The sequence below is a fragment of the Sturnira hondurensis genome, unplaced genomic scaffold (genome assembly GCF_014824575.4).
Source record: "Sturnira hondurensis isolate 20B ecotype Veracruz unplaced genomic scaffold, ASM1482457v3 Scaffold0001918, whole genome shotgun sequence".
Taxonomy (NCBI): Eukaryota; Metazoa; Chordata; class Mammalia; order Chiroptera; family Phyllostomidae; genus Sturnira; species Sturnira hondurensis.
Window position 1 is genome coordinate 638,437 of NW_028074549.1, and position 27,343 is coordinate 665,779.

The window sequence follows — 27,343 nt, forward strand, 5'->3', positions numbered from 1 at the left end:
TGATATCATATGGTATTTGTCTTTCACTGCCTGGCTTATTTTGCTCAGCATAATGCTTTCCAGTTCCATCCATGATGTTGCAAAGGGTAGGAGTTCCTTCTTCCTTTCTGCAGCATAGAATTCCATTGTGTAAATGTCCCATAGCTTTTTGATCCAGTCATTTACCGATGGGCATCTGCTTTCACCACTTCTGTTCAACATAATATATTAGAAGTTCTAGCCATAGCAGTCATACAAGAAAAAGAAATAAAAAGGCATCTAAATTGGAAAGTAGCAAGCAAAACTGTCATTGTTTGCAGATTACATGATAGTATGCATAGAAAATCCTATAAACTCCACTAAAAAATTACTTGATGTAATAAGTGAACTTGACAAAACAGCAAAATACAAAGTCAGCTCTCAGAAATCAAAGGCATTTTTGTACGCCAACAGTGAGATATCAGAAGCAGGAATCAGGAAGAAAATCCCATTTGCTATAGCAACAACAACAAAAAAGTACCTAGGAATAAACCTAATCAGGGAGTTAAAAGACTTGTACTCAGAAAACAACACAACAGTGAAGAAAAAAATTAAGGAAGACACAAACAAAAGAAGCATGTTCTGTGTTCATGGATTGCAAGAAGTAACATAATCAAAATGTCTATGCTACTCAAAGCAATTTGTAGATTCAACACAATCCCTATTGAAGTATCAGTGGCATATTTCACAGGTATAGAAGAAACATTTCAAAAATTTGTATGGAACCATAAAGGACCCCAAATAGCCACAGCAATTTTGAGAAAGAAGTACAAAATAGGAGGGATTTCAATACCTGATCGCAAACTATATGTCAAGTCTACTACAATCAAAACAGATTGGTACTGGCATAAGAACAGACACATAGACCAATGGAATTCAATAGAGAGCCCAGAAATAAACCCAAGTCTCTGTGCTCAATATTTGACAAAGGGGGAAGAAGCATAAAATAGAGTAAAAATAGCCCCTCTTCAATAAATGGTGTTGGGAGAGCTGGACAGCTATATGCAAACAGTGAAACTCAATTACCAACTTACACCACACGCAGAAATAAATTCAAGGTGGATAAAAGAGTTAAATGTAGGTCGTGACACCATAAAAGTTCTAGAAGAGAACATAGTCAGGAAAATCTGAGATATTCCATGTAGCAGTATTTTCACAAATATGTCCCCTAGATCAAGGGACATAAAGGAAAGAATAAACAAATGGGATCCTGTCAAAATAAAAAGCTTCTGCATGCCCAAAGAAAATAGTGTTAAAATGAAGAGCGAACCAACTGTATGGGAAAACATATTTACTAGTGATACCTCAGAGAAGGGTCTGATCTCTAAAATATGTAAATAACTCATATGACTCCACTTCAGGAAGACAACCCAATTAAAAAATGGGTAATGGACTTGAACAGACATTTATCCAAGGAGACCATACAAAGGGCTCATAGCCAAATGAAAAGAAGGTCAGCATCACTAGCCATCAGAGAGATGCAAATTAAAACCATAGTGAGATGCCACTTCTCACCAGTGAGAATGGCCATTATAAATAAATCAATAAGCAACAAATTGTGGGAAAAAATCAACCCTAGTGTATTATTGATGGGAATGCAAACTGGTGCAGCCAATGTGGAAAACAGTATGGAATTTCCTCAAAAAATTAAAAGTAGAACTTCTTTTGATCCAGCAATTCCCCTACTGGGATTATATCCTAAGGATCCTGAAATACCAGTTCAAAAGTGCCTCTGTACTCCAATGTTCATACCAGCACAATTTATATAGCCAAGTGTTGGAAGCAACCTAGTACCCATCAGTAAGTGAATGGATCAAAAAACAATGGTACATTTACAGAATGAAATACTACGCAGCAGAACAAAAAGAGCTCCTACCCTTTGTGACAGCTTGGATAGATCTGGAGGGCATTATGATGATGATATAAGCCAGGCCCTAAAAGACAAAACACCATATGAGGTCATCTATAGACGAACCTAATAAACAAAACAAGCAAGCAAAATGTAACCAGGAAATAAAAACATGGAAATAAAGAACAAGCCTGACAGTAACCACAGGGGAGTCAGGAGGGGATAATGAGGGGAAAAGGGGAAATGGTTTTCAGGAACATAAAGGAGACATGGACAAAACCAAAGGCAGGTAGAATCAAGAGATTTGAGAATCCCTGGAGTTAGGGGGAGTGGTGGGGAGAAAATGGAGACAACTGTATTTGAACAACAATAAAAGTGAAGTAAAAAGAAATACTACAGAACATTTGCTTTACACCTTTGACTTATCAAGGTGGGAAATGAAGTTTAGGCAGATGAGGAATATGGCAATTCTGCTGAGTCAGAGAGGGACAGAACTGGCATTCTTTATTCTCACTATTGTTCTCTTTTAGCTAAGCTATGCTGCCTCTTGAATACAAATAAATGCCATGATTTTCACACCCTAAAAATTGTAAATAAAAGGGTATTGCAAAAGAAGAGAGATGTCCCCCCCCCTTTTCTATGCCTTGAATGGTGAAGAAATATAATGCTAACAAACACGAATGGAGAAAAGGAGAGGAAACCATAACCTGTTTTACTTTAGGGGGAAAGTTCTTAACAGTGTTAAAATGTATACTTTACATTTTCTTATAAGTTTCAGGAATGAAAGTCTTTAAACTGTCTTAAAATTGAATCTGTATGGTTTATTACATTCTCAAGTTACAATTACAGAGATGGAGAACCGATTAGTGGTTGCCAAGGATTAGAAATGAAGCCAAGGGTTCTATCAGTTTTTACTTTGTACTTCTTGCAGTGCTCTATTTGTGAACATACACATTTAGGATTATTTCTTCTTGAGCTTTCAATTATTGTGAAATGACGTTCCTTATCCCTGCAAATAATCTTTGTTATTAGCAGAGTTATTTCTTCTTTCTTTTAATAACTGGTAGCATGAGAATCACACCATATCTTCTTCCTTCATTTTACTTTTAATCTTTATATTTAAAATGTGTTTCTTCTAGGCAGAATATACAGGGTTGGGCAAAAGTAAGTGAACAGTTGTTGAGTACACAAAACACAGTTTATTTTTCTATTATTATTTATAATTATTGTATCATTTTCCATATAAACAACTCTAAACCTACTTTTGCCCCACCCTGTAGTTTTATCTTACCTTTTGAAAAAAGTTTTGTTACTTTTTTATTCAATCTGAGAGTTACTGCCTTTTAAAAAAATATTGATTGATTTAAGAGAGAAAGAAACATTGGTTTGTTCTACGTGTTTATGCATTCATTACTTGCTTCTTGTATGGGTTCTGACTGGGGATCAGACTTGGCGACTTTAGCATATCAGGACAATCTGCTACCCAATCTGCTACCCAGTTGGCCCTGGCCAGGGCCAATCATTGACTTTAGTTGGGTGTGCAGGACTTTTACATTGAATGTGTTTATTGACATGGATAGGTTTGATTTTGATAACTTGCTGCTTGTTTTCTATTTGCCTCATCAGTTCTTTGTACTTATGTTACCGTCTTCCTACCTTCTTTTGGATTACATACTTTTCCTGATTCTATTCCTTTGTTGTCTTGTTAGTGACAGCATTTTTTTGTAATTTTAGTGGTTACTGTAATTGGTAGTGACTTTATTTTACACATATTTCGATCATAATACTTCCAGGTGATATTACATCATGTCACATGTTGCATTAGAAATTTACAATAACATACTGTCATTTTATTCCTACTCTCCTCTATGCTACTGTTCTCATACATTTTATTTATATTTATGTTATAAACCCTGCACTAAATTATTACTATTTTTGTTTAGTCATTGGTCTTTGAAGAGATTTAAATAATAATAAAATTCTTATTTATTCACTCTTGCAGTCATCATTACCAGTGTTCCTCATTCCTTTGTTTAGATTTATATTTTCATCTGGTGTCACATTACTTCTGCAGGAAGGCCTTCCCTTAACATTCCTTGTAATGTGGGACTGTTGGTGATTCTTTCAGTTCTTATACGTCTGAAAAACTCAATTTATCACCTTCATTTTTTCAAGCGTATATTCCCTGTGTCTGTCATGTTTTCTATTAGTACTTTTTCTGTTGCCTTCTGACTTGCATTGTTTCCAACAAGAAATTTACTGTCACTTTTAGCTTTGTGCCTCAGTACATAATCTTTTCTTTTTTTCCTCTGCTTTTAAAATTTTCTCTTTATTACTGGATTTGAATTATTAATTCTTTTCTTTTTGCACAGAGAAAATAAACTATAATGGCATTACTTGAAGATAACTGGTTGGTTACATTTGGGGAGTATATCCTTTCAGGCTTCACTATGCATACACACACACATTATTATATGGCATATGTCATTATATGCATAATTTTCTTTTTTAAACCTGATTTGTTTTTATTTTTTATTTAATTGTTGTTCAAGTACAGTTTTCTGTCATTTACTCCCATCCCAGCCCACCCCTCCCAGTGCTCCCCACCTCCCTCCCATTTCCACCCCCCTTAGTTTTAGTCCATGTGTCCTTTATACTAGTTCCTGTAAATCTTTTCCCTTTTCTCCTGAAATTCCATCCCCTTTTCCCTCTGGTCTCTGTCAGCCTGTTCTATATTTCAGTGTCTTTGGTCATATTTTGCTTGCTTGTTTGTTTGTTTTGTTGTTTAGGTTCCCGTTAAAGGTGACATCATATGGTATTTGTCTTTCACTGCCTGGCTTATTTCGCTCAGCATAATGCTTTCCAGTTCCATCCATGCTGTTGCAAAGGGTAGGAGCTCCTTTCTTTCTGCTGCATAGAATTTCATTCTTCACAGACTATTCCAAAAAATCCAAAATGATGGAAGACTCCCAAATTCTTTTTATGAAGCCAGCATCATCCTAATCCCAAAACCAAATAAAGGCACAACAAAGAAAGAAAACTACAGGCCAGTAACACTGATGAACATAGACACTAAAATTCTCAATAAAAAAATGGCAAACCACATCCAACAATACATTAAAAAGATAAGACACCATGACCAAGTGGGTTTTATCCCAAGGATGAAATATTCAGGAATGTACAATATTCGCAAATCAATCAATGTAATACATGAGATAAATGAAAGGAAAGGCAAAAATCTCATGATGACATCAATAGACCCAGAAAAAGCATTTGGTAAGGTACAGCACCCATTTATGATAAAAACGCTCAGCAAAGTGGGAATAGAGGGAGCATTCCTCAATATAATAAAGGCTATATATGAGAGACCTAAAGCCAACATCATATGCAATGGGCAAAAACGAAAATCTTTTCAATTAAGATCAGGAACAAGACAAGGTTGTCCACTTTCACCACTTCTGTTCAATATAGTATTGGAAGTTTTAGCCACAGTGATCAGAGAAGAAAAGGAAATAAAAGGCATTAAATTGGGAAAGGAGGAAACAAAACTGTCACTGTTTGCACATGATAAGAGAGTATACATGAAAAATCATTTAGACTCCACTGTAAAACTTCTTGATCTAATAAATGAATTTGGCAAAACAGCAGGATACAAAGCCAATATCCAGAAATCAAAGGTATTTTTGTATACCAACAATGAAACAGCAGAAGCAGAAATAAAGAAAAAAAAATTCCATTTGATATAACAAAAAGAAAAAGAAAATACCTAGGAATAAACCTAACCAGGGAGGTAAAAGACCTGTATGCAGAACACTACACAACACTCAAGAAAGAAATTAAGGAAGACACAAACAAATGGAAACATATACTGTGTTCATGGATTGGAAGAATTTAACGTCATCAAAATGTCCATACTACTATTTAAAGCAATTTACAGATTCAATGCAACACCTATTAAAGTACCAATGGCATATTTCATAGACATAGAACAAACACTTGAAAAATTTATATGAAACAATAAATGACCCTGAATAGCAGCTGCAATTTTGAGAAAGAAGAACAAAGTAGGAGGGATAACAATGCCTGATACCAAGCTGTATTACAAGGCCACTGTAATCAAAACAGCCTGGTACTGGCATAAAAACAGGCACATAGACCAATGGAATAGAACAGAGAGCCCAGAAATAAACCCAACTCTCTACAGTCAATTAATATTGCACAAAGGGGTCAGCAACCTAAAATGGAATAAAAATAGCCTCTTCAACAAATGGTGTTGGGAGAACTAAACTGCTTCGTGCAAAAAAAATGAAACTCAAGCACCAACTTATACCATACCTCAAAGTAAATTCAAGGTGGATAAAAGACTTAAATATAAGCTGTGACACCATTAAAGTCCTAGAGGAGAAAGAACACTGGCAAGAAAATCTGAGATATTCCATGCAGCCACATTTTTACTGATACGTCCCCTAGAGCAAGGGACATAAAGGAAAGAATAAACAAATGGGATCTCATCAAAATTAAAAGCTTTTGCACAGCTAAAGAAAGAAGTATTAAAATAAAAAGAGAACCAACTATATGGGAAAACATATTTGCCAATGATACCTCAGACAAGGGTTTAATCTCCAAAATATACAAAGAACTTATACAACTCCACTCTAAGAAGACAAGCAACCCAATTAAAAAGTGGGCAAAGGACTTAAACAGACATTTCTCCGAGGAGGACATAAAGAGGGTCCAGAGATACATGAAAAGCTGCTCAATGTCGCTAGCTATTTACGATAGCCAAGAGTTGGAGGCAACCCTAGGTGCCCATCAGTAAATGAATGGATCCAAAAACAATGGTACATATGAACTATTAATTCTGATGTATACTTTTATTTCTGTTTCTTTGGGTTTATTGAACTTCTTGGGTGTGTGGGTGTCTGGCTTTCATCAAATTTGAAGATATTCAACCATGTTTTTCTTCAAATGTTCTTTCCCCATTGTCTTTTGGAGTCTCCAATTATATATACATTATTAAGAAGCTTAAAGTCCCACTGTTCACTGATAATCCTTTTACTTTTAATTTAAATGTCTTTTAATTTTAGAAAATTTCTATTGCTGTATCTTCTAGTTCATTAATCTTCTGCCATTAATTTCTTCTTAACTTGGGTCTTTTGAAAAAAAATTCTGTTTCTACTTACCTTTTTGTTATATGAGGAACACTGTTTTTAACACTCTTATTTAATCTTTCATTCTAACACATATGTCTAATATCAATATCCATATCTCAATAATTGATTTTTTTATTTTTTCCTCTATAGGCCATTTTTATTGCTTCTTTGAATGCCTAGTAATATTTCATTAGATGCCAGACATTGTGAATTTTACTCTTTTGGCGGGTGAATATTTTTCTGTGGGAGCAACTTTTCTTTCGCAAGTCCCTCCGGGTGCCATGGATGAGAATGAATATGGCCAAGACATGATGTGATCTGCTTGGGGAAGAGGGGTGGCCATTTTTTTCTGCTGGGAAAAGGCCGTGGGATGGTGGCCAGTTTCTCGGGACAAAGGTCAGCAGTGGCAGTTTCTCCGAGGAGAAAAAGGCCCCGAGGAGAAAAAGGCCCCGAGTCTCCTGCTCCATAGCCTTTTATTGGGTTGCAATACACAAGAATACAGGGCAGCAAGGATCAAACAGTAGATAACATTTCAAAGATATCTGAGGGCTTCAGAGTCTGAGTCAGTGTCTGTCAGGAAGAGAGTTGCAGAAACTTTGGGAGACATACTCCTTTCCCCTCAGACCATTATATGAATGAAAGCACTCTTAGCAGAGCAGATTTCACAGGTTTATCAGAAAGTCTTTGTGAAACCAGATTTTCCCCCAGGACACGCTCTAGCAAGGCAAAGAGCTGCACCTCTCCCCAACAGGTATTCAGGGTTAAGGGGATTATAGCCAGGAAGTGCTTCTCCCAGAGAACATGGGGATTTGGGCTGTGTCAAAGCCAAGGGGGTGAGAGTCCATTATTCTGTCTTCCTGGCAGCGCTGCCCTCCCTCCCCGAGTCCTTCCATGAAGGCTTCCCAAGTGATCCAGGCTGGCTTAGGTTGCCCCCCGCTGTGAGTAGTCTTAACTGTCATTGACTTCCAACCAAGCTTTGGGGGCAGGGAAAGGAAACTGAGGCAGCATTTTCTAGCAGAGACAAGCTTTGTCTCCTGAGGCTTGCATTCCAAAGATAGTCCCTCACTCTTAGCCACAAGGGATCTAGGTACAATTCCTAAAGCCAGGCAGAGCTGTTTACATTTTTTCTAGTCCTAAAAACAATGATGAGCTTCTTCCTGGAACACAGCTTGATTCTTTAGGTCTTTCTTTTAAAATTAGTTCATTGGAATCAGAGCAGCTTTTAGTACAGTTATCTGTTAGATATTACTAAGGCAAGACCTTTTTGAGGGCTTTACCAATCCCTCTGAATTATGAGGTTTTCCAGTGTGTCTGGGCATAGGCGCAATTCAAGGTCCTGAGTGAATGTGAGGTACTATTCCATCTAATATGTTCAGATGGTTTTTCTCCCTGCCTTCCCCTTGCAGATCTCTGGGGTTTTATTTCTTTGTATCTCTCTCCTTTCTTGTATTCTGACCTATGAACTGTAGTCTTGGTGTCTCTAGAACTTTCAGCTTCCTCTGTTCAACTCAAGGAGTCTGCCTGGCTTCACCTGGGTTCTCCTGTTCTGCTCCATGGCCTGGAAACTATCAAGGCAGTGACCTGGGGCAATCACAGGGCTCACCTTACTTGTTTCCCATCTCTCAGAGATCACCGTCAATGTTCATTTTCTTGAAAATAGTTGTTTTGTATATTTTTGTGTTTTTGGTTTTGGTTGTATCAGGTGGGAGGGTAAATTAGGTTACCGTCATTCCACTTGATTGCAAGTAGTAAATCTTAAAGTTATGCTTTTTTTCTTTATATATTTAATGCCACTATTATTTTAGAAAAAATAGTTATATTTTAACCATTCATGAGTAAGCCAATTCCTAAACTTGCTTCCTCTATATAAATATGTTTATGAAGATCTGAAATGGGGTGAAGGGAGGGGAGTCCATAGAAAATGGAAGTGACTAAAAGTTCTCTTCTTTCCCAGAAGCTTTGATTGGCTCTTTGGTAGTTTGTTGTTCTATTTCCTTATTAGTCAAATAAGGTTTATTTGGAGATAGTTTCTTTCTTTGGAGATAGAGTCTTTAAATGAGTTATATGAATATGCCACTCAACTAGTATGGAGGATGTTATAAATAAAATTGTCATGGTCTTTATGTTTTAAATTATATGATTGAAATAATGTCAGTGAAATATTACAGAGGAAACATTATGAAGGAATTTACCTCATGATATGTTAAAATAAAATTTAAAGCTATAATTACAATTATGAAGTAACTAATGTTAATGTAGACATAAATTGTGGATCAAAATAGAATGTCCATTGAGAGACTTAAAGGAATTATTTTAATTATGGGCCTGTAGTAGATGGTGTTCATACAACTGGATAGAGAGCTCACTGAAGTAAAATTAAAGTAGGATATTCTCCTTATAGTATACCCACGTATATTCCAGATAGGCTAAAGGTATTAGAAGAAAATTTAATCTTGAGAAAGAGAAGGCCTTTTTAAGTATGACACAGGGTTCATATTCTTACTGCATAAAGACTCCTCATAAAATAGTAAGAGAAAGGTAAATACCCCCCTTGAAAAATGGGCAGAGAATAAGGTTAGGTAATCACAATTAGGGGCAAATATATAAATATTCTGGAAATATTTATTTTTAAAATGTTCTATTTCATAATGATGATAAAATAATATTAGTAATTGTAACTATATTATGTGTAGTAATAATGTCTAAATATGTCAAGTACTTTCAACAGATTAGCTAATTTAATCCTTTGAAAGGCAAGTATATATGTTATCACTTTATTAATGTGACAGCTGAGACAGGACATGAAGAACTTGCCCAAGGCGAAAAAACTGTCAAGTAGTTGTTTGAACCAAAGTTATAACTTGATGCAGACACTGATCAGCATTGTCTATGGCGTTGTGACTGAGATGAGACAAATTCACACAGACTACCAAGTCCTGTGGAGAAAAAGGGACAGGACAGCCACTCTCTCAAGGGGAGAGTGCCTCAGCCCCTCTCTGAAGAGAAGAGCGCCCCTCACTTCCATTGACAAGCTTTTACTGCTTTTCTGAGCATATGCATTGAGGATGATCCTCATTTACTATGCACAGGTTTGCTTTAGGTGTCTACCTTTTACAGAAAGCAAAGGAGAAGATGTTGCTAATTACATCAAAAAGAAGGATATTTGTAAGCCCTGGCTGGTGTAGCTCAGTGAATTGAGCACGAGCCTGTGAACCAAAGGATTGTGGTTCTATTCCCAGTCAGGACACATGCCTTGGTTGCAGGCCAGTTCCCAGCAGGGGCCCATGAGAGGCAGCTGTACATTGATATTTCTCTCTTCTCCTTCTCTCCTTCCCTTCCTCTCTAAAGATAAATAAATAAAATCTTTTTAAAAAAAGAAGGATATTTGTAGATGTAAAGGGAAAAGTGGTTGAACTGGTTACATTCATCCTTGGAAGGTTCAGCATAGATTTTAGGAAGTTACTTTTAAAGATACTTCTGCCTCAATTCAGGGTGAGGGACTTTTAGTAAAAAGCAAGTCTCAAAGTGTCCTTGGTACAATGCATGCCTGATTCCCCACAGGAGAACCTATCTGTGAGTGTGTATCCTGTGTACCAGACCTTACTTTCCACTGTTCTTTCGGAGTGGGAGCTGGGCCCATACCATGCAGAATGGACTCTTTTAATAACTCAGACCATAGAGTTTTGTTCCTCATTGCTTCTCAAATAAATTAAAATAACCTAAAACCCCACTGCACTTTACAGAGAAACTGGTAATTTGCTCTAAATTCTACAATGAGATACACCACTTTACACCAGTCAGAATGGCTATCATAAACAAAGAAACAACAAGTGCTAAAGAGGTTGTGGGGAAAAGGGGACCCTAGTTCACTGTTGGTGGGATTGCAGACTGGTACAACCACTATGGAAAACAGTATGGAATTTTCTAAGAAAACTAAAAATGAACATGCTTTTTGACCCAGCAATTCCACTGTTAGGAGTATAACCTAAGAACCCTGAAACACCAATCCAAAAGAACCTATGCACCCCTATGTTCATAGCAGCACAATTCACGATAGCCAAGAGTTGGACGCAACCTAGATGCCCATCAGTAAATGAATGGATCAAGAAACCATGGTACGTTTACACAATGGAATTCTATGCAGCAGAATGAAAGAAGGAGGTACTACCCTTTGCAACAGCATGGATGGAACTGGAAAGCATTATGCTGAGTGAAATAAGCCAGGCAGTGAAAGACAAACACCATATGATATCACCATTAACAGGAATCTAAACAAAACAAACAAGCAAGCAAAATATGACCAAAGACACTGAAATACGGAACAGGCTGACAGGGACCAGAGGGGAGAGGAGAGAGAATCACAGGGGGAAAGGGGATGGACTCACATGAACAAGTATAAAGGACACATGGACAATAACTAAGGTGGGGGGCAGAAATGGGAGGGAAGTGGGGAGCACAGGGAGGGCAGGGCTGGGAATATAAGACAGAAAACTGTACTTGAACAAGAATTAAATTTAAAAAAATTACACAACTCCTAAGCCATAGAATTGAGTTAAAATTTTTAGAAATACAAATTGTGAATAAAAGAAAGAAAATCAGGATAAATTAGAACAACAAAACAAATGTCTTGATTTTACAAATTCATCATTTCTTTTCAGAATGTTTGAAAGATGCTTCAAAGATGATGAAAACTGGGCTTATGTTTGTAAAGTTAGTTAACCCCTGTTCAGGTAAGCTGTTTTTCCACTCCTCTTTCTTCCCTTCTGATAAGAGTAACTTGAACATTTTTTGAACACTGTACTAATTTGCCTTTGTATGTTTATTCTAATTGAATAGCTTCCAAAATGGAGACAGACTTATAGATGGAGAGCAGGATGACAGGCGGTAGTGGGAGGGAGGTTAGGAGGTGGAAGGATTGAGCAAAAAGGAAAAAGGACTCATGGACTTGGGCAACAGTGTGGTGATTGCTAGGGGAGGGGGTATAAAGACTAAAAAGTAATGTAAAAAAATACAATAAAGATTAAACAAAAAAATAAATATAAAATGGTATTTAAAGGTGACAAAAGTAAGCTATTGACATTCCTAGTCATCTCAAGTGATTCACTCAATCTAAACATTTTTTATTTATTCTTATCATTTTAATCCATAGACCTGTTCATTCATCAGAAATGACGGCTAAACAAAGTAGCATGTTTGATTTCTCTCTGAAGACATTAATTTTCTTTGGTTTCCTTAAGCCAACTTTTCTTAGAGTAGTTAGTCTCCTATAAGGTAATATAAACAGCCATGGGGGTGGGATGGGGAAAGAAGGCTTTTACATGGCATACCAAGATTATGAGCAGTTTCATTTTTAGCTGACCAGAAGGTATATTTTTCCTTGTTAAGAGATGAAATTTTTGTATTAAAAGTATTGTATATTAAAGATATATTTTGTCAGAAGTAATTTTATTTTAACTTTATATTCAGTGTATTCTGTTTTGTCTTCTAATTTTTAGGTAAAAATGATTAAAATATACTATAAATATGTAGTAATACTAATGATATTTATTTCAATATGGCATTGTTCTTTAATAGACTTATTTATAAGATGTTAAAAGTTCATTGTTAATTTTTTAAAGTTTTGAATAGATCCTCAGAAAATTAGAGGATTCTTCTGATGACTGTAATGCTGAATAGTAAAAGCAAGGGGAAGCCAGTAGGTAGTGCCTTCTTGTTGTTATTGTTGGAAAAACATAAAGTAGAAGTAACAAAAGAAAAAAGTTTTAGCTTTCTCTACTTTTCTTTTTCTCAAAATAAAATTGAGTAATTTTATTTTGTCCACTATATTTGTCCACTGTATAATATAATATAATTTGTCCACTATATTATTTGGAGCTCTTACTAATACATAAGACTAAGTTGAGGTGAGAGTTACATCTTCAAGACAAGTTTTAGGTAGCAGCAAAGGTTATAAAGCATTTAACAAAAGTATAAGTACAGAAATTTCAGGCTTCTTGAAAAATTTTCTTTAATGTAAATGTACATAGGCAACAGAGGTTTGAACAAATGTTTTTGTATTTGCTACATTAACTATGGAAAAAATAAAGACTAACATTTGCTGAGCATTTACTCTGTGCCAAATACTACTTTAAGAACTTTGCATGTATTCTCTTTTTAATCTTTCTAAACACCCTGTGAAGTAGGTTCACTATTGCTCCCATTTTACAGATATGAAAATAGGTGCAGAAAGGTTTACGTAACTTCCCCAATGGCACAAGCCCAGCATGTGGTACAGATAGATTCAAAGTCCTTGATTTCTCTATGGTTAGAAAAGACATTTTATGCATTAGAGGGTCCTTTCCTTTTTCACTCAGAACTGGCCTTCAGGGTCTGTACATTCTGTTTCTGTCTCGGTCCCTGTGTATGGGTAGCCACACACTATCATGGAATCTGAGATCACCATGCCAGCTCAGTTCATCTGGCTGAACCATTAGGTTTGGATACTTTAAGAATGTGTTTTCCTTCCTGCTCTGATGGAGGATTCAGTAAGAGGCTTAGAAACAGTTAAGATAAATAGTTTGCCTTTTATTAGTTATAGAACTAGAAAACAAGCATCTGCATATAATAGCTATAAACTTTCTTTGAAGTCAGTTTGTATAGAATGTAAATCTGTGTATGTTTATGTTTGTTTTAGGAACATTGCTCAGAAATATTGGATAGTCTCTGATTTTTGTGTGTGTGAAAACTTACAAATAAAAAACAGATTTGTCTTTAACAGGGGAAGGAGCTCTTTACTTGTTCAATATGTGTCTACAGCAGCTGTTTGAAATAAAAATTTTCAAGGAAAAACACCATTCATGGTTTATAAATCAATCAGTTCAATCAGGTAAGTGACTAGTGTACACATTTCCATGAACGGAACAATATAACTCTAGCACTAGCTTTTCTATCCTTCACAGGCATACCAGTCTCTTTTCTTGGCTTAAGAGTCTGGTCACTGTTTTTTTCTTCCATGGAATCACTGCAGGGTTTAATCAAGAAGAAAGGAAAAATAATTTGAGCAAGTTTGTATCAATACTTATATAGTTTAGATGGTAAGAAATTTTTAACTAATGACTTTAAACATTTAACATTCTTTTTAGAAGGCAGATGATCTTTGTACCATGGAGTACACATTGTCTTGACTAGAAACTCTTCGCTCTTCTGTTAGCCACGTTTGAGGATTTTCAAGTTTTTAACATCTTAATTCCTTGAAAATAGATACTGATGTAGTTTCTAAAATAGAATAGAATATGACAAAGATTTTTTAATGCTCTGTTTTATAAATTAATGCTGCCACCCTTCCCCAAACTCACACACACAGCCCCCAACACCAAAGTTCTATTTCTTTTAATGTTCTTTAATTTGGAGTAGTTTTGACTCAGAAGGAAAAAGGATACTACATGTTTTTTTTTTTTTGATGGATCTGAGAGTGAGGGTGTTGGGGGTGAGGGTAGGGGTAGGGTGTCATGGCATAGTTGAGGCACTCTGCATTCCCTCTGACTATTCTCTTTCGAGAGAATGCTGTTTTTCTTTTGACTGTGTATATAGCTACTTTGTCCTGAGGAATGAAGGTCACTTTGTCTTTCTTCTAAGACATTCCAGAAGAAGGAATTTATGCTAGTGGTAAATTTTATATACATATGTGTATGAGAAGAATTAAAGTAGTGTTTAGTTGCCAAAGTTCAATGGTAGTCTAGGTATAGTCTGGTATTCCCTTGTTACCATGCTTGTTCATTTGGCAGTACATAAGAGTTCCAGTTTGTAATGTAACATATACACTTGTGCCTGAGTCTAGCTAGAATAACATGGTAATATCCATATGGAACTGGAAAATATTGATAATTTCTTCTGGACTGGACTGGCTTACCTGCTTGCTTTTTTTTTTTTTAAGTAGAGTAGTTTTAGGTTCATAGCAGAGGTACCTGCTATTTTCATTTTGTAAAATTTAAAATTAAAGAGCTGTTTTTAAAATTGACCACCAGGATACTGTTTTCAAACCTAGAAACCTATTCCTAATTTCTGAATGTAATACATGCCTTATATAAAATAAATTTAGAGAACCTGACAGGTTGTTTTTATAAACTTCTCTTCTACTTTAAAAAACAAGTCACTCTAGTGTGTGTGGCTCAGTTGATTGGAGCATTGTCCCATAACTGAAAGGTTGCAGGTTCAATTATTTGTCAGGGCACATACATAGGGTTTGGGTTCTATCCCTGGACCAGGCATGTACCAGAATTGATCACTGTTTCTTTCTCTCTCACACATCAATGTTTCTCTCTTTCTTCCTCTCTCCTTCTCTCTCTCCCTAAAAGCAATGAAAAAAATATCCTTAGATGAGGATTAAAAAAAAGTCTAATATCAGAATATGAAATTCCTTGATTTTTTTTCTAAGTATGAAATGTATTCATGTATATAACTTAGGGTTATAATTTCTTGGATATATAAGTAGGTTGGTCTGTTAGAGAATAAAAGTAAGTAAATGTATTTCCTGAAATAAAAATAATAAATATGGAGATAAATTAATTGTGTATTATTTCATTTTGATGGATTTCCTCTTCTGATTCATTTTTGTAGAAGAGGAAGTCTGGAAGAGGATACTGGGAGGGAAGTGTGATAGAGGAAAGAAAAGTGGGGAGTAGTTGGGCTAGTTTGTTTGATTTTCCTTTTTCCTTTTAGCCTGGAGAGCACAATTAATCTTACTGCAGAGTTTCCAGTTCTTATGTTCACTTATTAGAGTCCTATTTTCTTGCCTTTTTCTTTGGGGTAGGGTCTGGGGTGAGTAAAAACCTTCTGAACTTAAAGTCATTAGTAAGTCAAATCTCTGAACCCACAGACCAAAGCAGGAACTATGTACAGAGAAAATTCTATTGCTTTCTGTTAGCTTTGTCCTCAAAAGCACAGGAAATTGCATTTTACTGTAGCTTTACAGATAGGCTTATATAGGTTTCCTGTATTCACGTGGTTAATATTCTGTCCATATTTCCCCTAGTCCTTGTCTTTATGGAGCAATGGGGAAACCTCTGTTAAAAATTATTTCAAAAGAGAAATGAAGAATTAAAGATTGATTTCATTGTCTTGAGTCTCATCTACACACAGGGATTTGAAGCTCTTTGGAATAAAATCTTGTGGACCGCATTCTACCTTTTGAGAGAATCGCATAGAATCTTGGGCCTGTGTAAGGAGAACTTCTGTATTTGAAAATTCACATACACTTTTCAATGAATTGTTCCTACATTGGAATTAAGATGAAATGACTAAATTGTCTTTTCAGACATTAATTCCCTTTGTTCTCTTTTTAATCTGTAGGAGGTCTTCTCTACTTTGCCACACCCATGGATCCTTTATTTCTGCTCCTCCACTACTTTATAAAGGCTGACAAAGAGGTGAGTTTCCATCCTGGCTGGTGCTGCTCAGTTGGTTGGAGCATCGCCCCCATACACCAAAAAGTTAATGGGTTCAGTTTCCAGCCAGGGAATATACTTAGGTTGCAGGTTCTATCCCCAGTTCGAGTACATATGAGAGGCAGTTAATAAATGTTTGTCTCTCACATTGATGTATTTCTCTATCTCAAATCAATAAATATATTGTTTTAAAAGTGTTTTTAAAAGGGGTGAGTTTCCTAGTTTGGGATAATAACAATGAGGAACCAGGATATGTTGTTTTTTGCTTGATCTCCTCTCTTGTCTTTCAGTGATCCAGATGTAGATTCCCCACAATTCAGATTTAAAATTGGTTGGTATAGAACATGTGTGTCAGATGTCCTGATATGGATTAGTGAGACCTGAGAACCAACACCTGAATCTTGCACTATCTTACTCGTGGTGTCTGAAAATTACTTAGTCCTCTATGCTGTCTATGTGCCTTACTTGTTTGACACAGCCTTGCAATGAAAAATTTTACCATTAAGTACTCATTTGTTTTGAAATATAATACAAATTTTAAGAAATTGATCTCAAGTTTAAGAGAAGGAAGGAGATAATGTTTTTCTTATTTGAGAGAGACTATAAAATAAGTAAACTGGGGGCACATCTAGTAAAAGGCTCATTAATGAGGAAGCTCAAGTTGAGACTTACTGAACTCCAGCTAGATAAAATTTTCCTTTGTAAGATAAAGACAGATTTTTTTAAAAGATTTTATTTATTTATCTTTAGAAAGGAAGGGAAGGAGAGAAGGAAATATCAATGTATGGTTGCCTCTCGTGAGTCCCCTGCTGGGCCTGCAACCCAGGCATGTGCCCTGACTGGGAATCGAACCACAATCATGTGGTTCACAGGCCCGAGCTCAATATACTGAGCTACACCAGCTAGGGCTAAGACAGATTTTATTAATAGTAATAATTTCAGCCAGAGGTTCTGGAACATTTTGGTCTCAGGATGCCTTTACACTCCAAAAATTATTAAGGACCCCAAAGAGCTTTTTGTTCCTGTGGGCTTTATCTATCAATATTTACCACATTAGAAATTAAAATTGAGAAATTGAGAAAATAATTTTATTAATTTATTTTAAAATAAAAATAACAAGCACAGTACCTACTAACATAAATAACACATTTTCAATGAAACAGTAAAATTCAGTGATGAGTATGGCATTGTTTTACATTTTTTTCAAGTCTCTTTGATGTGTGGCTTAATAGTGACAACTGGCTTCTCATATCTGCTTCTGTATTCAGTCTGTTTCTATATATTGTTTTGGTGGAAATATATGAAGAACATGCAGACTTACACAGATACATAGTCAAAAAAGGGAGGAATAGTAGCAGACAATTGTGGACATTATTCTTTGACAGTATTCCAAAAATCGACGAGGCATTGTTTCTTAAAATTCAGTTGCACTGTAGAACATGAAACCCTGTTGATGAACTCTCCATGCTCTGCTATATTAAAATCTATTGCTCTGTCTTGTACTGAGAATGGATCTTTTACCCATGTACACCTTTGGAAGGTGTTGTTTTACTGAATTATGCTGATTTTCTAAATGTTGACACATCTCATTAAATACATACACACACTGACCTTTATTGATAGCTCTTCTTTAAGTATTCAGGAGCTGTCATAATGGCATAAATAAATTTTCTACAATTTTGAAAGTTAAAATTTTATTATTGGCTATAAGTACTGTCAGTCTTTCCCTCATAGTGGCTTTACTTCATTTATGTTCTGCCACATATCCATGTCTGAATCACTGAAGTTCACAGTTTTTTTCCCCAGGTAAAAATGGCATCTATGAAAACAATAGCTAGTTCAGCTTATAACACAACATAAATGTTTTCCTTGAGACAGTCCTGCACCTTCACAGGTAGCAGAAGCACTTTAGCAACACTACTTTTATCGCATAGAGTATTTAAAAGACTAGCATTCAAAAGTCAAAATTTAAATAAAAATAATTGCTGCTGATTTTGGTCAAGCATATCCGTAAATGAAATGGTGACGTGGACGCCAACTCATGAGGTTCACGGCATTGTAGATGAGATACGAGACAAATTCACACAGACTACCTGGTCCAGTGGAGGAAAAGGAATGTCACGGCTACTGTCTCGAGAGGAGAGCGCCTTGACCCTTGCCTTGACAGACTTTTATTGCTTTTCTGGGCACATTACTTGATGGTCCTCATTTATGATGCACAGGTTTCGCTTTAGGTAGTTAACTTTTATAGAAAACAAAGGAGAGGATGCCGCTAATCACATCACAGAAGGATATTTGCAAATGCAAAGGGAAAAGTGGTTGAACTGGTTATACTCATCCTTGGAAAGTTTAGCATGGATTTTAGGAAGTTAATTTAAAGATACGCAGTAAATGTTTACTGCCTCAATTCAGGGTGAGGGAGTTTTAGCAAAAGCAAGTCTCATAGCATTCTAGGTACAATGCAGGCCTGATTCCCCATGGGAGAACCTATCTGTGGGCGTGGGTCCTGTGCTTCTACGAGTGGAAGCTGGGCCCACATCACACAGAATGGTCTCATAAAATGGGCCAGTTTCTTTAACTGTGCATCGTGGTGAAGAATTCAGTGACTACCAGGACAGTTTGTTGTCACCATCCTTACCAATGGATGCTGATGAGCCAGTGGTTCTATCCACCTTTGCTTTGGAATCGTTAGTGCAGGTGTCAACATGTTAGAAATACAAATATCTTAGCATTATTATGAAAATAGATTTGAGCTTGTGGGCCCTACAGGACTATTGAGGACTCCCAGGGATCTACAAACCACAGTTTAAAAAACCTTTGAACAAATTTAAGGAATAAGTGTTATTTAAACTGCTTAGAAGAATCTGTTACTTTGCACTCAATATTTACATATAATTTAAATGCTACTTTGTCTCATTTCATTTACTCCTTATACCAAACTGCCAAAACTTCTATTTTGTGGGAATATTAATTGAGTTTGCTATAAATCCTGAAAGTAATAAAAGTGACTTAAAACTTTTAAGTCATGCTTTCTCCTGATGCAGCTTAGCTTCTTTTATTTTCTTCCTTTTCTATATTCTCTGTTCTTTTGTATGGATTAATGAAGTTTTATTCTTAGTTTAATCATGTTTCCCATTATCTGTAAGTTATCTTGGTAGACAATATAAATAGAGCATACCAGCAATGAGGCTAGTAACCCATGGGTGTCTAATGAATATAACTGGTTCTAGTCACCACCAGGAAGGGCTAGCAATATTCGGCAACAAGGTTGAAAACTTTGGTTGGCTCCCATTTGTTTTTTGGTTTTTTAAAAAATTTTATTTATTTATCTGTAGAGAGGAAGGGAAGGAGAGAAGGAGAGAAATATCAGTGTATGGTTGCCTCTCGTGAGTCCCCTGCTGGGAACTGGCCTGCAACCCAGGCATGTGCCCTGACTGGGAATCGAACTGCAATGGTGTGGTTCGCAGGCCCATGCTCAATCCACTGACCTACACCAGCCAGGGCTATTTTCCAGAATACATTAACAGAGAGAAAGCCAACAACCAGCACTGATGAACATTTAAAGCCTCCACCATCCTATTTTGGAAGTATTTCCCTATTTTGTGTTAAGACAATAACTGGTGAATTAACCCCCAGTCTGACTTTCTGGGAATCTATGGGGATACTATAGCTCATTTATGTTGACAGATACAGAATTAAGCAGAAATCAAGATGGTAGTTGTTTTTCATTGTAAACCATCTTTCTCTTCTCAGATATTAAAAATGCCCTTTGAATTAACCAATGAGATTTTATGTATTTCCTTGTCTACATTTTAGACATTATTTTTTTCTATTTAATTAAAAAGTATATTCGTGTATACCTTTAAAATGTTGATGTATTCTTTTTTAATTAGAAGATAATTTAATTATACATTTTAACATAAAAAGAAATAAGTTTCTATTTTAGCTATCCCAACTGTTATTAACTAGATTCAAAACAAGTTGCTTATTGCATTTCCTTTTTATGCATATATGGTAAAGAAAACAAGAATGAAATATGAATTATGAAATTATATTACTATGATTGTAATATATATTACACAATATATATGTAGAATATTTTTATTATAATTTTATATGTAAAATTCCATTTTATATATATGTAGAATATTGTTTTAAAGTAGTTAAATATTTAAAATTTAGTTGATCATGGTAGAATATAGATTAAGGTCGAAATCTAAAATAATAAGACTTGGGAAATCTGTGAATTACTTTACTATGTGAAGGAAAAAGAGAACATTTACATTGAGTAATTTCTTGCCACTTGTTAACCTAACAGACAGTATAGCAAGTTGTCACACATGCTACTGAATGAATGATAAAATTTCACCCTTAAAACAAACAAGCTGTATTTGTACAAAGAAAACTGATCAGACACAAGTTTTCTGTCTTCAAATGGAATTGTCACTAACAGAAAAGTACAGTGAGCTAGAAGTGGGACATCGGCAAAACCATACACCTTTGCAAATTCAGGTATTTTCACACCACTAGTAAAGTTAAGAAAAAATAAACCTAACTGAGAAAAAGAATGTTCTGAATTTCTTTTTTCTGTACCTCTGGCCCATTGGCCACGAGGCATGTACATTTATCTATGTCAACATGATTTAATGTATCTGCAGCTTCATTGTCCTTATCCCTATAACTATCTTTTATTTTATTGTAGTTTAAATTTGGAAGCATTGTTAGCTCTGACAGTGGATTCACTTTTGGAATTTGTTTCTTGTGGTGTTTGAACCCTGGAAGACTGAGGAGGGGAGAGGAGATGTACACTGTGGGCTTGATTAGGCTTATCCCTGGGTGACAGTCAGGACTCCTCTGACCTCAGCTGGTTCTTTTTCAAATTAAATGGGATGGATCAGCCCCAGGCATTCTCAACCATCTTTGAAAGTTTCTGTAACTTCCAGTGCTTTCCCAGAATTTTACTGCCTTATTTTACCCTATATCTGTACTTTGGAGGTTGGAATCCTTTCAAGGGAGCTGAGAGTCAGTTCTGGAGCTTATCCCAGTTTAGGGTGGAACAGGTGGCTTACAACTTAGTTAAAAAGTGTAGCTATGAGGTAATGTATCTTTTTCTCTATTTTTAAAAATATGTCAGTTTGTTGACTGGCATACTTGCTTTCTGACTGACTGAAGTTTTTTTTTTTCAGGGAAAGTTTCAGCCTCTAGATCAAGTTGTGGTGGATGACATGTTTCCGAATTGCATCTTGTTGCTGAAACTTCCTGAACTTGAGAAGTTACTTCAACATGTGACAGAGGAAAAAGGTAGTATACAGTATTTGAAATGAGGCTATAATGGCTGCTGGAAAGGCTAAGCATCTCTCTGAGAATGCAGCTGCTTAAAGGCCACTGAATGTCATGCTTATTATGGGTCATAGGGGAAACTGTCATTCAGATTTTGTTTCCACTTGCAATTCTGGTCCTTTGTTGCTTTGAGATGTTCAGTCTTTGACATTATAAGTAGTGAAGTGTGGTGTTCTGTCTCCTACAGGGCCAGGGTTCACAGGGCTTTAGTCTCACTTTTTTGAATTAATCCATTACTTTAACTGCTTTCTGCCTCAGATTTCTCATTTTAAGATTACATAAAACCTATACCTCTTTCATTGTTTCAAGAAGCACTTACGGAGTATCTACTAAGAAACATATTTTGAGCACTGGTACTAGGCTTTAGCAGTGCTTATATAAATAAGTCATTATTCTTTTTCTCACTTAACTTTGAGTCTGATAGGAACAAATGACAAGTAGGGCAAACAAACAATAGGGACTAATAGAAATTAACTCAGGATTTTCTGGGGATGCACAGGACAAGTTTATAACCTGGCCTAGGTTGAATGGAAGTGTGAGTCAGTCAGTATTATTTTGCTCTCCGAGTCCATTCCTGAAGCAGATATCAGAGTAGCAACATCAAAGAGGGTTATGGTAAAGTTTGTTACATTTAAGAAATTTCAAGGAGTTTAGTGTGGCCCGAATATAGGATACCAGGGATGGATTTAGGTATGTAAGGAAGAAACAGGGCAAGAATGCTAGGCAAGGGTTCAAATGGTGAAGGGCTTTTATATTAGCCCTTAGCTTTTATATTTGTCTGGACTTCACTTAATGGTACTGGAATGTCAGCAAAGATTTAAGCAGAAAAGTCAGTGGTATAGAGCATGTTGGAGAAACTGAGGCCAGATTCCCAGAGGCTGTTGCAGTAGTCTGAGCGGGAGATGATGGTAACCTGGCCTTAGAAGATGGAACTAGAAAGAAGTAGCAATTTGGAGCTAGAACTCATCTTATTTAGTGATTGTATGGTAATGGAGGAGAAGGAGGAGTCAAAGATGACTTCTGGGTTTGTGCCCTGAGCCAGAGGATGTATAGTGGTAGCAACGTGGAGATAGGAAACATGGGTGGGAGGAGCAGGCTGGAGTAATAACAAAGGGATGGATTTTAGATATTATTCATTTGAATGTTGAGAGAAGGAAGTGAGACAGTATGTGTGATTGTATTTTGATCAGTTAGAAGCTGTAAACAGCATCTGTGTCTCAAAAAATCATCCAAGTAGTTTCTAGGTTAAAATGGAAACAGTGCTAGAACTGAAACATAGGCTAAGTTGTGTTTATTCAGAGTTACACACAGTTTGGCCAACTAGGACAGTTCTGGGACCAAGGAAGTGGCAATTCCAAGAAATGTAAGCTTACAGTGGGAAAGGGGAGAACCTCATTGATTGCATTTTATATTCAGGGGGTCTACTACATTCACACTTGGCCAGACTTACTACTCCATTTTGTATCTGAGGGGGTTGTGGTGCCAAGGTTTTATCAAAGCAGTACATTAAAGACATTTCCTCATGCTGAGCTTGGCAGAAGTAAGTAATCATTTTCTGGTGACAAATGAGTGAGTACTTCATAACCATTTCTGAACGCTAAAGTAATGAGGAATAATTATAATTCATTTTAATATGTCAAGTTGACACAGTTGAAAATGCAATTAACTCTTATTTTCAAAATTCTTATATTAACAATATAAGAACAGTTAAACACGAACCCAGGGACCCAGATTCAGAAAGGGTGTTGATGCGTTGGCATTTTTTAGCTTACAGCAGCTGTTTCAAAGTGAGAGCTTCCCCCTCTCTCATTTCTTCCTTCTTGCACACCAAATCCCTGACCTCTTACTGAATCATCTGAATTCCTGTCCTAATCTTTTGCACTTTGCAACATTGCTTAGCTTCTGAAGTTGCATACTAGAACTACATGCACTATACTTACCTTGTTTGGCTCTATATAACTAGTTGTACATTTCAAAATCTTGTGCATTTTCCTTGGAGCTTCATGAAGTCCTTATATAGAGAGTATGTTGGAGAAACTGAGGCCAGATTCCCAGAGGCTGGGAAGCCCTTATATATAGAACATGTCAGTCCTTATATATAGAACTGGCATAAAGGAAAATATTGTACATATTTGAATTTTGGTTCAAGGGGTGAAGTGAGTAATGTGGAATTGTGTGCATTTTGATAAAGAGGCTGATTGGAGAATGAGGTGTACAAGATACTTCTTTCTTGTTTTGATATTGTGTTTAAATTTCTCATTATTTTAAGTTTTACAGACAATAGTTCACTAGGAGAAGAATTTAATTATGAAGAAAACTGCCAAAACTTCTAGAGAATTGCATACATATTTTACTGTGTGAAATTTAACCCAAGTTACTTTGGCTTTGCCATTCAATCATGGAAAAAGAAAGATGTTTTCTTTAGTAGTGCAGAAGCTTTTTTTTTTGATGAAGTCACAACCCAATCAACAAAACAAACAAGCAAAATATAACCAGAGACATTAAAATTAAGAACAAACTGACAGCAACCAGATGGGAGGTGGGAGGGGAGAATGGGGGGCAAGGGGAAAGGGTTATCAGGAACATTTATAAAGGACACATGGACAAAGCCACAGGGGGGTGGGATTGAGGGTGGGAGGTGGGGATGGCTGGGGTGGGGGGAAGTAATGGGGGAAAAATGGAGACAACCGTACTTGAACGACAATAAAAAATAAATAAATATGGATTGAGCCAAGGGCCTGTGAGCCAAAGGATCGTGGTACGATTCCCAGTCAGGGCACATGCCTGGGTTGCAGGCCAGTTCCCGGCAGGGCAGGGGACACATGAGAGGCAACCATACATTGATATTTCTCTCCCTCCTTCCCTTCCCCTCTAAAGATAAATAAATAAAATCTTTATAAAAATTATAAATAAATAAATAAATAATTTGAAGCCTAGAGTTTTTAGAAACCTGGTATATAGAAGGACTAATAATATATCTGCTTTGAAAATAAAAGTACGTAAGCAGATAAAGCAACTTTTAAACTAAAAATATAAAGGTACAGAAAAACTGAAGAAAAATCTACAAATATTATTTGTACCACCAACTTCAATAATAAAAAAATTAATAAGTTGTCATATTTGCTTCATATCTTTTGGGAAAATAATTTCTTTAAGGGCAATCTGGCAGTTTGATCTCAGGATCTAATGGTCTGCAAGGAAAATTAAAAGCGTATTTGCTATATGGTTTTGAACAAACCAAGCTTTTGAGCATCCTTGTCAGATGAAGAGTTTGAAGGGTTGAGAGTATGCTTTATATTCTGTTACACATTATAATTAGTATTCTACAAAGTTCTTCGAACTCATAAAATAAAACTTTCATTCTCTTAGCTTCATGGTGTTGAGGTTTCTGAATGACCAACATCTGAACATTATTTAAGTGTTGCAATTAATAGTATCTAGTATCTACAACAGGGAGATGCTTTAGGAATGAAATGAAATAATACAAGTAAATGAAGCCTAGAGAGCGCTGGGCATATAGTAAATGCTCAACAAATCTAAGTATTATTAAGACTTCCAAATGAGACATTTTTAATTCTTTGCTGGTGTTTAAGTACTAGGTACACAGTGGTGACCAATACACATTTCTTTGATGGTCTGTTTATTAATATATTCAAGTGCTTTAAAAAGGAGAGTGGGGATAATCAGATAATAAAAGTATCTTTCGTGTTTTAAGAAATTATTCTATACCAGCTGTATAGAATACTGTTTTACATATATTGTTGAATCCTGGCAGTTGAATTCCTTTTTATGGTTATTATAACCTGCATTTTTACAAATGAGGAAACAGACTCACAGAGTATAAGTAAGTTAACATCAAAGAACTTGAAGTGGTCGAATCATATTTGAACTCATGTCTTGTCTGTTTCTGTGGCAGCAATTCTTTCCCTTCTTATAACTGTGTAACACATGTTGTCACATGTAAAAATAGAAACTTTAAAAAAATCTTGTGCCGGCTGTGTGGCTTAATTGGCTAGAGCATCATTCCATAATCACAAAACTCATGAGTTCAATTGCCATTCAGGGCATATACCTAAGTTGTGGGTTCTGTCTCTGGTCAAAACATGTGCCAGAGGCAACTGATCAGTGTTTCTCACATTGATGTTTCTCTCTCTCCCCCTTCCTTCCCTTCTGTCTAAAACCAATAAGCATGTCCTTGGGTGAGCATTGAAAAAAATGAATCTTTTATTACCTCTTAATAATTTTCCTTTGTGAGGCAAAAAGAGAGGGATAGCATAGGAGACAGAGAGAACTTCGACAGCTTAAGGAAAAAGGTAATTTTTCTCATCCTGGCAGTGAGTTTTTCTGTTTTCAAGGCACTGCATTATCCTGTTTTAGTGATTGCCTTGGGTGCTGGCTGCTTATTTAATTTAGTATTATTGTCCATTTATAATTTAGTGTTTGGTTCTATTCTCTGTATTGCTAGGATTTTTAAATAAGAAGCAAAGAAGACAGCTAAAGAGTGGTCAGGTAATATCAATGACAGGGAACAAAAGTCAAGAAGAAAACTGCCGTTTTTTAACTTCCATGCTCTCTACAGGAACTATGAGATAGGGTAAAACCTCACATACTCTCTAATTCCCCAGCCAGATATTTTGGTATTAGACTCCAGATGTTGTGTTAAAAGTCTGTGACATTAAAAATATGGTTAAGCCTGGTGGGTTTATGAAAACCTTTCCCCCTTGCCTTCTCCCTGCCAAATAAACACAGCCATGGTTGTTTGTATCCTGAACAATGATAGCAGTGACTTTAGCTAGCACTGCTGGCTTTAATAGTGAAGACACAATGATGTATGTGTCTTTGATAAGCTGTAGGGCTCAGCACATTTCTTGCCAAAGAAGGTCATTCAGTAGAGAGATGACAGGAGAAAGGACTAATAAAAGGGTTATGAACTTCACCTTGAGTGTAACACTCTTTCATATTGCAAGCAAAAACTGCATTGTGCTGTCCAGTGTGGTTAACAGGAAGAGCCAGGAAAACTTACCTGAGTAAAATGCCCTGAATACATTTGCCAAGTTTCTATTCCCATGAGACAAGGAAAAAAAGAGATCATAGGAGTTTCTCAGTTGTGGAAAATATTGAGAAATTGGATGTGAAAATATACTCTAGGCTGTTTCTTCAATAGTCAATCAGGGAAATGAAAATTTATGAACAGATTATCCATTTATTGAACATAGTATTTAATTGTGGACTCACTTTTATTCCATCTGTTTTGTAAACCAAATCTTTCCAGATATTTAAAACAAGTTTTATTGGCACCATATGCATTGGAAAAAGAAAACTTTCCAACATGTGTGCGTATTTTCTAACTCACTAATTCTCACAAATAATAAATTTAGGATATGGATGAACGTGTTTTAGTATTTTTCATAATTATTGGTAATCTGTGACCTTAATGAGTATTTTAAATCTCTTTGCTTATAAAAATTTGTAGATTTTAAAGTAAAGCAGTAGTTTATGCACTTGGTCCTTATGTAGCATAATGGGATATTCAAGTTTGATATTTCTTAATGATCATCTTG

At 36.0% G+C, this 27,343-nt stretch overlaps 1 protein-coding gene across 8 annotated transcripts in view; it reads left to right on the forward strand.

The window, feature by feature from the left end:
- RNASEH2B (ribonuclease H2 subunit B) overlaps positions 1-27,343 on the forward strand; it is a 106,065-nt gene that overhangs the window by 40,270 nt on the left and 38,452 nt on the right. For 5 of the 8 annotated variants that reach the window (XM_037037751.1, XM_037037762.1, XM_037037789.1 and 2 more), the window contains exons 2-6: positions 11,679-11,750; positions 13,778-13,885; positions 16,348-16,424; positions 21,629-21,743; positions 23,200-23,322. In XM_037037751.1, coding sequence (XP_036893646.1) covers positions 11,679-11,750; positions 13,778-13,885; positions 16,348-16,424; positions 21,629-21,743; positions 23,200-23,322 — 495 coding nt within the window. The remainder of the gene's footprint in view (positions 1-11,678; positions 11,751-13,777; positions 13,886-16,347; positions 16,425-21,628; positions 21,744-23,199; positions 23,323-27,343) is intronic. The other 3 variants (XM_037037774.1, XM_037037797.1, XM_037037780.1) reach the window with 1 other exon arrangement.